This window comes from Ambystoma mexicanum, chromosome 3q (genome assembly GCF_040938575.1).
Source record: "Ambystoma mexicanum isolate Mex_15411 chromosome 3q, UKY_AmexF1_1, whole genome shotgun sequence".
In the NCBI taxonomy this organism is placed as follows: Eukaryota; Metazoa; Chordata; class Amphibia; order Caudata; family Ambystomatidae; genus Ambystoma; species Ambystoma mexicanum.
The window spans coordinates 66,408,474-66,423,314 of NC_090926.1; the positions used below are offsets into that span (position 1 = coordinate 66,408,474).

General features: G+C 45.6%; 1 protein-coding gene across 3 annotated transcripts in view; it reads left to right on the plus strand.

Moving 5' to 3' along the window:
- The window catches only part of LOC138582131 (zinc finger protein 586-like), a 110,919-nt gene that overhangs the window by 26,992 nt on the left and 69,086 nt on the right, over positions 1-14,841 (plus strand). For all 3 annotated transcript variants that reach the window (XM_069653140.1, XM_069653142.1, XM_069653143.1), the window contains one exon: positions 6,219-6,345. In XM_069653140.1, the coding sequence (XP_069509241.1) occupies positions 6,219-6,345 (127 nt within the window). The remainder of the gene's footprint in view (positions 1-6,218; positions 6,346-14,841) is intronic.

A 14,841-nucleotide genomic window follows, 5' to 3' on the forward strand; every position in this document is an offset into this window, starting at 1 on the left:
ATTAATGACCCAAGACAAGTTGAATTAAGATTTGATGAGCAGCTTTAGTTACCTTGAAGAAGCACAGGTGCGCGAAACACATCATCATTTGTTGTTGCTCATTATTTCAGTTCTGGCATTTATTGATGAATATGATCATTGGCAGGTTTTGGGATGTGTTATTGGTCAGGATTTTTCACAGTTAGTTCAGACAGTAATTGATGAATATGATGATATGCAGATTCCTCGGTGAATGTTGCAGATACACTTTACTGCCCTGAAAGGCGACAGACATTCTTCTTGACCACACCAGAATCACTACTAAAAGCATGTGATCCTGGAGCAGTCAAGCGGAGAGGCGGGGGAACACTGCATGGATGTTCGCCCAAGTTGCAAGATAAAAAACAACAAATGTCAGGCTACCTCATAGGGAATCCCCCAGACCTCTGTGTACCCCCTCTCCCATTCCGGACCTGCTATAGGAAAGTAGAGAGGGAACCAAAGAGCTACTGCAGCGGAGGGACAGAGGATAATGAGTCCATAGATCAGAAGTCCCATTCCCCACAAAACAAGGAAAAGAAAAGAATACAGTCTGGTGGGCCTAACAGGAACGGCACGATGGTGCAAATCTAAAGAACGGGCGAGGATAGAGGAGCTGAATCTAAGCAGATGCCAAATCCCAAGGAAAAAACAATAAACCAGTCCAAGTTCATTCCACAGTCAACAAACACAGAAGAAGAAAACACAGTAGCCGATATTCAAGGAGGATTATCCAATATTAATTCCAGGAGGCAGGGTAGAGTCGAGCATCTGAAAGTAGAACCAGAAGCAATCCAATCACAAATCCAAAACAGAAATGTCAGAAACCCACACCAAAACCATGAAGGAGCTGCTCTATAACAAGCGTTCAAAGTCTTGAGAAACACTTCTGTATTGCTGTCGCTGTTCCTTAAGTTAATGAGGCGGCAATGTCATGTCCTGTGTATCACCCGAGTGTCTTGCCACTGTTCCACATGGCTGTTGGGAAATACAGTGTCCTTGGTGTCCTAGCTCTCCGAAGTGCTCCGGTACCCTCCAGGAAACCCTTATGTGTCTGCCCTGGTCGTGCAAGAGCCTGGGCAGCATTCCAGTCAACAAAAATTAGGTCCTTAGAACTAATAGTCATATCCAAGGTTGTTGTACATTTGATACAAGCAATGTTGGTAATTGAACTTATTGTATTTATAACACAAGTAAGACTATTAGATCAATATTAAAATTGACTTTTTATAAACATATTGCCAGTGCAAGGTGCTCATAGCTTTACCCCCTTGGTGGGGGCTTTAAAATCCTGGTAATGGCTTGGGACCCAAGTTACAGTTCTTAGTGTTGCAAGGACCTTAACACATGCCCTAGTACCATTATGAGGTGGTATAGCCTCCCCCAAACCCCCACCGTGGGCGATATAGCTGTTAGCAAACTGGTATTTTATCCCAGGTGCCTGTACCTTTCTTTTAAAGTTTTAAAAATGCTGCAAATCAAAATGGCTGCAAAGGAAAAAAAGGGAAGTGAAGTATCTTCTCCCTTTCCATGGTGGCTATCAGTCGTGAACAGCAGGTTGATGGTAAGAGAGGAGTGAATGTGGTAGTGTGGAGGAGGTAAAGGGAAGAACAGCGGATTCTCATGTCCGAATTTAAAATGTTTACAGCTGGCTAGATTCCATCTTTAGTTTTAAACCAATGTAAAGAGGTGGAGCAGCTAGAGAATTATTGGTAGATTCGAGTCACAGGGCCTGGCTTTGCTTTTAAGAGCCAAACACAGGTTGGCTTCCTGCCTCCCACCCCAAAAAACAAAGCCATACCTGACACCCTGTCTACCCATCTCCCCTACAGCATAAGACTGACACTTTTCATCCTGCCTCTCCACCAATACGCAATATATAAATGGTTAATATTATTATAATAATTATTTATGGGGTAACATTATAGTCTATTAACCCACATCAGTGAGACTTGTTAATGAAAATAAGGCACAGTAATGAAATGTGATTTTCTCATGATCCCATCATTTGTGAAGTGTGGAAGGCGGGGATCTGAGCCCTGACTTCCTGGTTCACAGTTTCACTTCATGCAGCAGAGGAGACCTCATCTAATCCAATACCATCTTCACTACAAGAACCAACTAAATGCTTTCTGAAAAGTTGCTATTCTAAGGCTGAGCCAGTACACTGTTCAATAAATCTGCCTTTCAAAGCAAAGTCCTATAATAAAGTGACCTAACAAAACAAGAAAGGGGTCGAGCCAGACTCACATTTGTGTGCAGAGGCATGCAGGTCAGGTACAGATCTCAGTAGCAGTCACTCAAGTTGCTGAACTACCATAAAAGATTTGCACCTCTTTCATTTTCCCTATTTTCCTTACCCATCACCCTCCAGTGTCCTTCCCTTGCAACACACCCCTTCACTCCCTCTTCATCACAATTAACCTTTAGACCTTTGTTCCCTTTGGCTCAATCACTTAACCGCTTAGCTCTCATATACCCCCTTCTCCTGCCCACATTCTTCAGTAACCAATTCCTTGTCACTCAACCCCTTCCATTGCCCTGACTCACAGGCAGACCGTAGACCACCTTGATTTTCCAGTGAGCCTTTGCCAGACACACAAAGCTATGTCTGGGGTCTTGCTTGTGATTGTGTATAATGGGTGTGCAAGTGGACAGGGCATTGCGAAAGACGCAGATGGGACTTGGCTTTTAGTGTGCTGCCAAGTTGTACTTGGAAAGTTGGCTGCATATTTCAATTCCTGGAAGCAGAGGTAACTGCGAGGGGGGGTCTGTCTGGGATCTGGTGATGGCGAGGGAGTAAGAGCGGCCTATTATCATTGTGTTATCAAGGAAGTTAGAGTGTATGCCTGCCTCTTTTGTGTATCTGTGTGTGTCTGTTTGTGGATGGTTTGCATGCCTGCGGTGATGTGTTTGAGTGCATTTGTGACTGTGTAAAGTAAATGTGGAAGGTAATCCCTTTCCACCTTAAGATTGAACTGGCTAACCAGTGGAGGGGTATTGAAAAATACCACCTGAGCTGGTAGTAATCGCCACATTGGATGCATCCTTTAGAAATACCACTAGCGGAGGTGGTTCTTTAGCCTCCCGTTGTATTTCATAAAACAATCTGACAAACGCTAATGATCCTCTCAGTTGGCAATCAACTAATAATTAATACCTGAATGATACATTTTCCTGTGTGTTTTCTTCCAACTGTGCCCAAAAGTGAGTACCACAAGCAATCCACAGCCATTTCTAGAAACACCAAATAGTAACATCCATGGGTGCTTTTCAGGGTGGTATCAAACATTTTTAGTAACACACTCACCAATGATAAGGAAATTCACTAGAAAAAGGGGAAGCATTCTTACAGAATTAAATCAAGGACAAACTCTAATAAGATATCGACCATTACTTCCTTGGCAAAGAGGAGTGGTGATAAGCTGCTGAAGATAGTAACAGACCAATGTTGTATGTGATGGAGTGGTGCCAACATCATCATTCAGGGTCACAGAATATTACATTTTTACATTGCCGCTTGGCGATATGAACATGCGCCTGCGGCCTAAGCTCTGCCCCCTCTCACACTCTCATTTTGGAGGCCCATGTGAGGGGGGCCATGCAGGCCCATCTACAACATTGGTGAAATAAAGAGGAGTGTGTCACCCCATCTATGCAGAAGCCAAGCAAGCCTTGCAGCAGCCAAGCAGGCCTTGCAGCAGCAAAGCAGGCCTTGCAGCACTCAATTAATTCGAGGCATGCTGGATTTTTAAGGATTTTCTGTTTTTCAATATTCTTTTCACATATGGAAATCTCTGGTCCAGGAAGCCATTGTGAGGAATTCGACCATCCGCACGGGGAAAGTGCGCTTGCCTGGCCTTTTTTATTTTTGATAAATGAAAATGAATGATGGGAAACTAACCTCTGAGAAATGAGTGCGGCCATTCTGCACCCATTTCATCTGCTTCCCACACAAAATGCATAGTCACATGTATTCCGGGAAGACACAGCCTACATGCACCGTCTTCCCCTGTCCTATTCAGCTGGAATGTGACAGCCCCGGGTACATCAGAGCATTCCAAGAAGGGGGAAGGCACACCTTCCTCCAGCCATGAGCAGCCTAATTTAAATATCAAAGGCTCCATGAATCTGCATTACTTTTGTCCTCCAGCTGGTCACAGTGCATACTAATGAGAGATAATTAAGGCAAACCTGAAGGGTTTTGGTTGCCGGATAGACAACTGGAAGGCGGGACTAACACCCCTTTGGTATGCAATGTGTCAACTTGAAGCTAGTTTCCCACCTCTCTGTATGAAAGCCAGTGAATGGGTCCAGCAGTTACCGCAGCTGTCCCTGCATAGCAGACCCCTTTCAGAGGGGAGAAGTATGCAGTTTGGGGGAGACAGGAAGTCTGCTCCCAGCACAAACTTCAAGGGAACCCTGCGCTTAAACCAAGAGTCACAGAGGGCTCAGTTAACCAGAGAGACACTTTGATTTACAATAGGCAGGGAGATGGGCGGGGCTTAGGTATATGTTGTCACCCCCTTGTCTGTCCTGTTACAGAGCACTCTGGTCCTGACCTCATGCATAACAGAAGATTGTTAGTGGGGACCCAGGATTGGTTCATTAATTAGGCTTAGCCTGCACCAATCAATGGGGCCCATTTGGCTTTAAAAGAGGGCTGAACCCCTCACTTAGCAGATCATCTGAAGTCTTTGAAAGGAGTAAGAAGGACTGATTTGGACCCGAGCTGAAGGTACAGTCTACCTTACATCTTCTGCCAGTGAAGAAAGGCCAGGAGTTCCAAGAGGGAAGCAAGTTCCCTCCCCTAAACATCTCCCAGGGAACAGAGGGAGATAACTGGACACAAAGGACCCGTCCAGCAGCTCCAGAATCAGTACCCAGCCAGCACACAGCATGCCCTGCTAGATTCTGCCAGCAAGCTTCCTAGGTGGGAAGTGCTGAAGAGTCTCTGGACAAAGGACAAGGCTGTTGCCTTCAAACACTCTCCTAAGCTTTGGGCCGTCCACCTTGAAAGGATGATTCAAGCCCTGCAAAGAAGCTAGGAGCAGTGCCACACAAGCATCATCCAGCATTCATCTTTTAAGGACAGTCGATTCCTCGAACCGCATCCGGCTGCACTGCTGACTGTTGTCATGCCGCAGTCACCAGAGCCATCCGAGTATACCAGATCCGCCAACCAGCACAGAGACAATGATTCTTGGTCTGAGCCGCAGCGCAGGACAGCCTGCAGACGTCAGTCAAGCCTCGCTTGCCGAACTGCCTGCCGCCTGGTACCCGCAGCTGTCTCCTGCCACTAACTCTGCCTCAAGGGCTGCAAAGCACCCTGCAAGCGCCTTGACGCTGTCGAGAGCCACATCAGCTCCAGGTACATTGTGGTTTTGCCCCCCTTGTCCTTGTCAGAAGGCCCCTAGAGACAGTTCTGACCCTTTGCCCCCTTGGTGCTGAAACCAAATAACCTTGAACAGTAAGACTGATTACTTTACCAATTACCTTCCTATCCGTATCCAGGGTGCATCATTTTCCTTCATGCAACTGTCTGTCCTCCGTGTTCCTTTACAGGGTGGGTTGTATTTTGTAGTGTGCTAGAACTGTCTGTTGTAGTAGGACTCGACAGTCCCTTTTATCATTGGGTAATAATTGTATTTTCGCTGTGTTGCAATTAACCAACGATCCACAACCTTGCAGTGATAAGCCTGCCGTTCCGTCCACATTACCAGAAATTGAACAAGGAGGTTTTATAATTCACTTGTATTGCAATCTGTTTGGATCCCTTCTGGTGTACTAGAGGTGTGGGGTTGATTGATGGTTTAGAAACCAATGTTAATTCCTGGACCACTGGTGCCCCAGAAGTTGATTCGTCACAGCCATCCAAGGGGGCAATTGGTCTCTTACCCCCTAGACCCATCAGACAAATACACAACATCTATCGCAAATTATCAAACACTAGGCAGGTGGGGTCTATATGAATTCCATAGCTTTCACATGTTGGCAGCTGCTGGAGACCAGAGAAAAGAGCTTGGATATTGTGGTAATTTCTAACCTTCTCTTCTCCCTAAGCATGAATGGTGTGATCTTTGCTCAAAATGGTTACCTTTGGAAATAATTGCTTTTATATCAGCTTACAGTCATATTTAACATGTTATATATTTTACACAATTGCTGAGATACTGACTGCGATTTAACTACTTTGCCAGGCACCCATTACTTTCTTTGATGTTGCTGCATGTTTCTCTGAAGAAGAATGGAAGCTTTTACATGAATGGCAGAAAGACCTTTATAGGAGTGTGATGAAAGAAATTCATGAAGCCCTAATCTCGCTGGGTAAGTTGCACTGTCCGTTTTTAAGAATTGTGTGTGCTGTACCTTACCTAGATCACCCTTATAGGTCTCATGCCCTCATTACAAAACAGGCTTTTTTTGGGCGCCACCAGCAGAAGCATAGCTATTGTTGGGCAGTCTACTATGGCTCATTACCAAACACCAGTGGAATCGGTTGGAGACTCCTGCCAGAAGGTCGGAGGAGTAGAGGAATATGTCATACCAGTGAGATCCTCCATTCGGCACTACCAGGATGACGGCATGGGCTCAGGCTAATCTGGCCATGTCCAGAATACCTCCAGTTCTGAAGCTTTCATTGGTATTGCAGAGCTAGCAGTGCTAGAAGGAAATCTGCTCAATTCTAGGCTTGATCTGAACTAGCCTACAATTGAGGAGATTTTGTGGCAACTCCCTACTCCCACCAGGAAGGAGGCCACACACATCCTATTTCCAGCAAAGCCATCTGGGGGCAACCCATTGCTCCCTCCCCATGGGGGACCACCATGCAGATAGGGTCACTCTAAGCAGTTATTTCTACCCAAAGACATGGAGTGTGATTCAATTGTGCAATCCAACTAGGCCTACGGTTTACTGGCCTGTGGAAGGAATTACCATCTGCTTTCTGTAATGAGGCCCTTAGAGTGTGCATTTCCAATGCTTGCCTAGTTCTAGTTCAAGATTTTCAAATTGCATTTCACGTGTTAGTTGAAAAATCTAGAAGACATGTTAAATACTATGTTATTAATGTTCCTATACTTTAACACTATTTCCAAGTAAATATGATAGATGTTGATCTCAGGATGAAATGATAATGGGGGTCATTACGACCAGGGATACTGGGCACCGGTAATGACATCGGTGCTGGTAATGCCTTTGCGCCCTATTCCGAGGTCTCTTTGCGGGTCTTTCTTTAACGCCTGGTTTTAGCAGGCATTAAGGACGGGACCCGCAAAGGGATACCGGGGTCAATAACGGTACTACAATTTGCGGTACCGTTATTGCCGCCTTCCCCCTTCCCATTGAGCCCTATGGGGGCTCAAATGGGAATGGTGAATGGCATTTCAAATGGGGATTTACCGGTCCTGCAAAGGGCAGAATGGACCGGTAAGTCCCCATACCGCCACGTCAGTGGTGGTACCGGTATTGGTGCTTGGAGCACCAACCTCAGAATGAGGGCCAATATGTATGATTCTGTACAAACTAACTTAAAAGAAAGTGATTCAGTTCAATGTTATTGTGTTCATATTACGTTTTTTCCCCCCTTTTTATTTATTAACTTCAGATTAAAGAAGCATCAACAATACAGCTATTAATTCTTTGAACAAAACATGCTTGTCATTGTACAGTACTACATAGGCAAACATTTTAAAATAAACTTAATTCAACCATAACATCTACATTACTCCAATCAAAATAAATTCCTTTTTCATATATACATTTGCCTCAACAATACATTGGGCCTCATTACGTGGTAGGTGGTAAGGGATTACCGGCACCGGTAAGGGCACCGGTGCCAGTAATCCCTTACCACCCTATTCCGAGGTCCCTTAGCGGGTCCCTTCCTTAACACCTGATCTGACCAGGAGTTAGGGACGGGACCCGTTAAGGGACTTCAGAGCTACTAACGATACCGCAAATTGCGGTACCGTTATTAGCTCCATCCCCATTCCCATTGAGCCCCATGGGGGCTCTAATGGGAATGGGTAATGGTTCCTGGAATGGGGACTTACCGGGTCCTCCAAGGTTGGAATGACCCGATAAGTCCCTATTTCGGGAACCCGGACCCGGAATGCGGTAAAGAGGTAGCCATGGTGCTAACAGCACCATGGCTACCTCCTACCGCGAGGCCCATTGTCTTTGTATAATGAACACCAATGCAGGACGAACATTAAAACAACCACAAGGACTGAGCAGACTAACAACTAAACAAAATGAACAACAAACAAACGATCAACCAACGCCCCCCTAAAATTAAACAACAACAAAAAAATCAAACAAAACAGGACAAAAATAAAGATCCCAATTCATCATCCCCGATCTCCTCTATTAATTCATTTAATCAAACTATACTCCTAAACACCGAAGTACTCACTCACCATATAATTCATTAAAGTGTGTCCAAAGGGTCAAATACTTCTCTTCCCTATCCTGCCTTTGAAACATTACCCTCTCAAACTCACATAACAACAATACATAAATTACCCAGTTCGCCACGTGTGGCTTCTTCCTTGTCTTCCATATTAAGTTTGGTAAATTCATATTTCATACATTTAACATTGATGTACCAAGGTCAACCAGCCATTTTGTTATTTCTCCTCTATAAAATGATGCATTTAAAATTGTCTTCAGGTAGTTAAATGCTCTCAATTTGCGCTTAACAGAATATCAAAACGTAGGTTTGTGTATGTGTTCCATTTCGTTGATTTCTCTTTTATTTTAACAAGGTTCCAGCAATTGTACCTTATTATTCAAACACAATCACAAAACTGACAAGGTAAAATAGCTCTGACCTGTAATATAAGACATTCATCTCATAGGGAGCAAAAACTCAATTTTCATTTAATGGCTGCATACCCATGGTGCCTTGCTCTGTGGCTCTGAACGGGTGGCGAACTTCCAGCCACCCATATCACCTGCCAAACCACCTGCCTCCCCATCTTCACTCTTTCCCCTTCATTCACATCAACTCCATTCCCAGTAACCGCATCAACCCTTTGCCTACGGTTGATTCTTTCATATCCCATACAGGTGAGCCAAGATACACACTGGGGGCCTATCTAATGACAACTGTGCAGGACTCCCAAAGCAACATCAATTCAATGGTGCCTATGTTAGCACTCATGGAACCATCAAGATGGCCTTTGGCCTCCTGAATCATGGATCAGGTGCCTTCGCCAAAGGGGAGCTCTGATGCACAGGGGTGATGAGGTGGCAAAAGTAATCATAGTCTTCTGCATGGTACATAACATATGCATTTTGTTGGCAGGTTCTACTGCTAGAATAAGAGGACAGACTCCCTGATGATGAGGGTGACGACGACGATGATGGTGGCCGGCAAGTACTAGTCCAGCATGATGGCCGTGATGGATGTATTACCCACTATAGTTTTTTTTCTATAGGGTGTTGCATTTGAGCTAGGATCCAATGGCCGGACTCCTCTCATAATTATATTTAAACTGGTTTATTTGTGTACTGGCATGGGGGGAAAATAATAAACATGCAAGGCATAAGCTGCAGCTGAAAAGTGTCAAGATGTCTCCCGTGGATTACTAACTAGAAAAAGCAGTGTAACTCAAAGGTCACAGGGTGTCTAAAGCTTTAGGTGGTTCCAGGGTTCCCCTCCAGGGAGAATAATGTGTGCACAAGGAAAGTCTTAATACAAAAGAAAGTATCTGATGTCTTCCAAAGTTTGCAACTTGCATTTTCCCAAATTACTTGATGGTGTATTTGAATGTAGGAAGCACCGGGATGTCTCCACTTACTGTTACCTTTTCTTTCATGGTTTGGTTTTGTAGGTCTGCTGTCGGTTTCATTCACTGAGGGGCTCTTCAGTCAGTGTTCAGAGACGCAGCCACAGTCCTCTCTATCAGGACATGCTGCCTGTCTGGATTTGAGGCATACCAATAGGACAGAAAGTGAGCGTGGGCCGCTAAGTTTTATGACTCCAAATCAAGGATTGCCATCCCACCTTTATCTGACGGAGCAATCAACTTTTCCCAACGTACACATGGCTGTTTACTGGCCCATAGAAACCTCAACATCATAGTTTTCAATTCCCTGAAAAAAGGCATTGTGGCCACCATAGGAACATTAAGAAAGATATACAGGAACAAAGGTAATAGCAACATCTTTACGAGGGAAATCCTACCATACAGCGAAAGCATAAGTGCCATCCATCTGTCTACTGAACTCTGTGCCCGTTCCAATACTTTACCTTAGTTTTCCCTCTAAAGAACCTCTGGTGTGTTACCCACCTCCACTCCCAGGTACTGCATATGTGTCATGTGCCACTGAAACTCCAACCCCTCCAGGAATGCCACTATCTGCTCAGTAAGCGGGAACATAACTGACTTACTGGGATTCATTTTGAGTCCTGAGAAGTGTCCACAATCCAGACCATCAGCCACAATAGGCGCCAAATTAACAATGGGGTCTTTCCCATACATAACCATATCGTCTGCATATGCATATAATGATATGACCAACCTGTGCGTATATAGCTGTACCCACCTGTGTGAATGCCACTCCGGGAGTAATTCAGCCAACGGCTCAATCGCCAAGGCGAAAAGCAGAGAGGAGAGAGATAGGACATCTCTGCCGTGTGCCCTTACCCATTAAAATATGACCTGATAAGTGTCCATTTACTCTGACTCGTGTCATTGGCTGGGTATACAACAGAAACAACATTGATATAAAACCTTCCCCAGCACCCATCTGCCTTAACACTGTGGAAAGGAACGGCCACTCTTCAGATTCAAAGGCCTTCTCTGCATCCAGCAGGGCGGCACCACCAGTGTATCAGGGTCCACTGCCGACATCAGTCTGAATATATATATATATGAGCCCATATGATGTTGATCTACCAGGTATAAAGCTGGCTTTATCGACCTTGACACATTTTGATATTAGCGCTGCCAGCGGGGAGGCCAAAATCTTGGCCAGGATCTTATTGTCTATGTTAATAAGTGAGATCGGCCGATAGGCTGAGCAGTCTATAGGATCCTTTCCAGGTTTAAGCAGCACTGTCACTACCGCTTCTCTCATCGTTTCCAGGAGCACCCCTTCCTCTGAAGCCTGCTTATATACCTGTAAAAGATGTGGGCCCAACCTCACTGAGTATGCTTTGTAAAAGTTGGCCGCAAGCCCATCCGGCCCTGGCACTTTCCCTGAAGGAAGTGCTTGTATTGCCTTTTGGATATCCTGTAATGTAATGGGACTGCCGAGCCACTCCCGCTCCTCCGCACTGAACCAGGTTTGTGCTATCTCATCTACGCATTCATCTATCCGTGACTATGGCACTTCCAAAACTGAGTAGTACAAACTAGTGTAAAACTCCAGCATTGCCTGAAGAATCTCCTTGTTGGTGCAGCGAATCTCCCCAGCAGCGTATTTAATAGCACTTATACATGTCTTTGGGCTCTCGGATTTTGCCACTGATGCCAGAAAATTCCCAGGGCTTTGCTGACTGCTGACTGCTGCATATCTACCAAGAAATTGACCTCCCTTTTGCACCACCTCTGTGAATTGTCGCAGTTCCTCAGGTATTTTCGCATGTGTAATAGGGTTATCTATACCGCCAGCGTCAGCTTCTAGGCCTTTAAGCGTCTTCTCACTTTCCTCCACTTCTCTACTGTTAGTTCTCTATATGCCACATTCCTTAGCAATGCACACTCCTCTGATTAGACATTTAAAGGCCTCCCGCAGTACAATATATGAGGCAATCGTGCCTACATTCTCCTTAAAGGCCATCACTCTAAAAAAACACCCAATTAAATTGGCCCGGAGTGCTCCCTGGATTGTCTAGACTCACGCCTACAGGGTCATGATCTGACAGTGTACAAGGTAGTATTTCTCATTCCAATATCCAGCGTGCTTTACTCTCGATCGCGCCAGAAAATAGTCAATACGGGAAGGTGATAGTGTACAGTTGACATAAACATTTGTCCATGTTCACACCAGTGTCTATCTCTCCAACCATTTGCCAACCCATACACAGAAAAGAGCTGTTGTAGTTTTGGGGATTGGCCCAATTGTCCCTCTAGTCCTGTCCATCCCGGGATCCAGCACTGCGTTAACGTCCCTCACCCATATTATCACGTTGTCAGTATGATTCCACAGCCTCTGCTTGACCCACTCCAAGGACTCTAGCACGCCAGAGTTAGGCCCATAATAGTTAACCAGCGAATATGGGGAATTTTTAATATCCCAGTAACTAACAAATCTCTGCCTTCAGAGTCTCTGTCTACCTCGATAAACCCAAAACCTAATGACTTGTGGATTAAGGTGCACACCCCTCTGGAATAGGCTGAATAAGAGGATTAATACCGATGACATCCCCACTGCCTTGCAGATTTCTTCTCAGTGGCTACATTCAGATGTCTCTCTTGCATAAAAGCAATGCCCATGTGATACCTAGTTAGAAACAATAAAACCCTACAAGCTTTACAGGGGCTATTTATTTATTTATAGGGTATTTATAATGCGCCTATACACAATGGCCCTCATTACGACCCAGGCATTAAGGGGTTAACGGCGCCGTAAAAGGTTGCGGCGCCGTTAACCCCTTAACGCCTTACTACGAGGTCCCTTTGTGGCTCCCGACCTTAACGGCTGGTCTGTACCAGCTGTTAAGGTAGGGACCCGCAAAGGGACCTTGAAGGTAATTAGGGTACCGCAATTTGTGGCACCGTAATTACCGCCTTCCCCGTTCCCGTTGAGCCTTATAGGGCAAAAATGGGAATGGAGAAGGGCCAATGGTAAATGGGGAATTACCGCCCCGCCAACCTTGGAATGGGGTGGTAATTCCCCATTTCACTGTGGCGGTATCGGTAAGTTACCGGCGTTAACCATGGCGCTAATAGCACCATTGGTTAACGCCGGGGTTGTAATGAGGCCCAATGTGTTTACACAATTGAGGCCTGATATATTCCAGGAAAGTAAATGCAATCCTTTAACTACGGGCATTGTTATATGCCAAATGTTGTCCATATCCCATTAGCGCCCAGGACCTCGCCCTGGATCTAAAGGGTTCCTTTACCCCTCCCCGGAATGTACAGCTCCACCTTAATTTGTGCTGCTTGGTGACATATGTCACTGTTACTGTAAATGGAACAAAAACCCTAAACAAACAAACAACATTACTAAACCCCCCATTCCCTTCACCACCCCAACTAGCAACCACAACCCACTGGTATCTACTCGGAACCCCATCTGCTGCCCCAAACATTTGCATATTCACGTAGGAAGGACCTTGAGAGCCCAACCGGCACCCCTCTACAAACACAACACTTGCCCCTGCTTGGAGAACCTGACACCCAGCCAATCTTTAGATCATCGAGACCAGGCCCCAAATATTCGAGCAGTATCACAAGATGCTGAAGAGCCAGCCCCGTCCTGAACTGGGGTGCGTGGTGTCCCCCTTGGCAGTGTGTCCAAGAAGTACCTGTCCTCAGGTATCTGAAAGAATATTGCTTTCCCTTTGTGCTCCACGTGCAGCTTGGCGGGGAAGAGCATGGTATATTTGATCCCCCTCTCTCTCAAATGCCTTTTCATCTCCAAATTGGATTCCTCGAGGCTTGAACCTTGTTTGAGAAGTCAGGAATAATATGTATCTGGTCCCCTCTGTACATCAGTTGACTCTTCTCGTACTGTAGGACCAAATCTGAATCTCAATAGTTGAGCAGGTGTGCCATGGCTGGCCTTGCAGTTGCTCTGGGGATTGGCCTCCTCCATGGAATGCAGTGCACTCTTTAGACCACAAAGGATGGAGAGAACCCCTCAGGGCTCAGTATCTCTTTAAGCATAGACACCACCATTTGATCCATTGAATGCGTCTTTGCTGCCTTGGGTATCCAAACTATTCGAAGATTGTTTCTGCGTGACCAGGACCCAAGTCCTCCTGTTTGACCTCTATTTCCACAACGCCTTACGGGCCTGGAACTTCTCTATAGCTGTTGCTGATGGTTCATCTTCCACAGTTAATATATGCATTTCTGCCTCATCCAAGCGCTCCCCATTTTTATCCAGTATGACCTTCATGTGGTCCACCCTACAAGTAAGAGTGTACATTTTATTATCCAGGGATTGTATTCTGGCTTGCAATTGTGTTAACATTTCTTTAATGTCATTGAGCGTGCACGATTCTCCCCCCAAATGATTTTCCAAAGGGGTAGCCTCTTGCGCTTTCCCTTTCTTGTCGGGATTGGAAAATTCAAAGGGAAGCTTAGATTGTTATTTGTCCATTTTCCCCATTTGCAATCTTGGCAGACCACACAAAGACACAGCCACCAACACGAGCACCACTACACCTGCCTTGAGGGTTGGCTATAACCCCAATATTATTCCAATAGAGCACTATGAGCCCCCCACAGCTCGATCCCTCGCTGACCAGATCACACAGCCTTGCTGCAGATTGGACTATTTCTGAACTGGTGACAAGTTGGTGGCGCTCAGCCTTCCACCCAAACACTGTGCAGTTGGTATTCCTAGGGGTCTCCACTTATCCTCTTTATACTACACTGCTGGAGGGCCCTTTACCCCCAGGTAAAGGGCTCTGCCAAGTTATATTCTGTGCCCCTTTTTTGCTATACACTAGCTCCCCAGACCTGGTCTGCCTCCACCAGGCAGATCTAGTTTCTCTCACTGCTGTCCTCCCAGCTCCAAACAGGCACAGAGCCTGTGCAGGATTCCCAAACCGTCAGTTTATTACAGGTCCAACTCATCAGTCCGAGCAGGCCCCACCATCTTCATTCATCCTGGCACTGATACGTCCAACAGTCG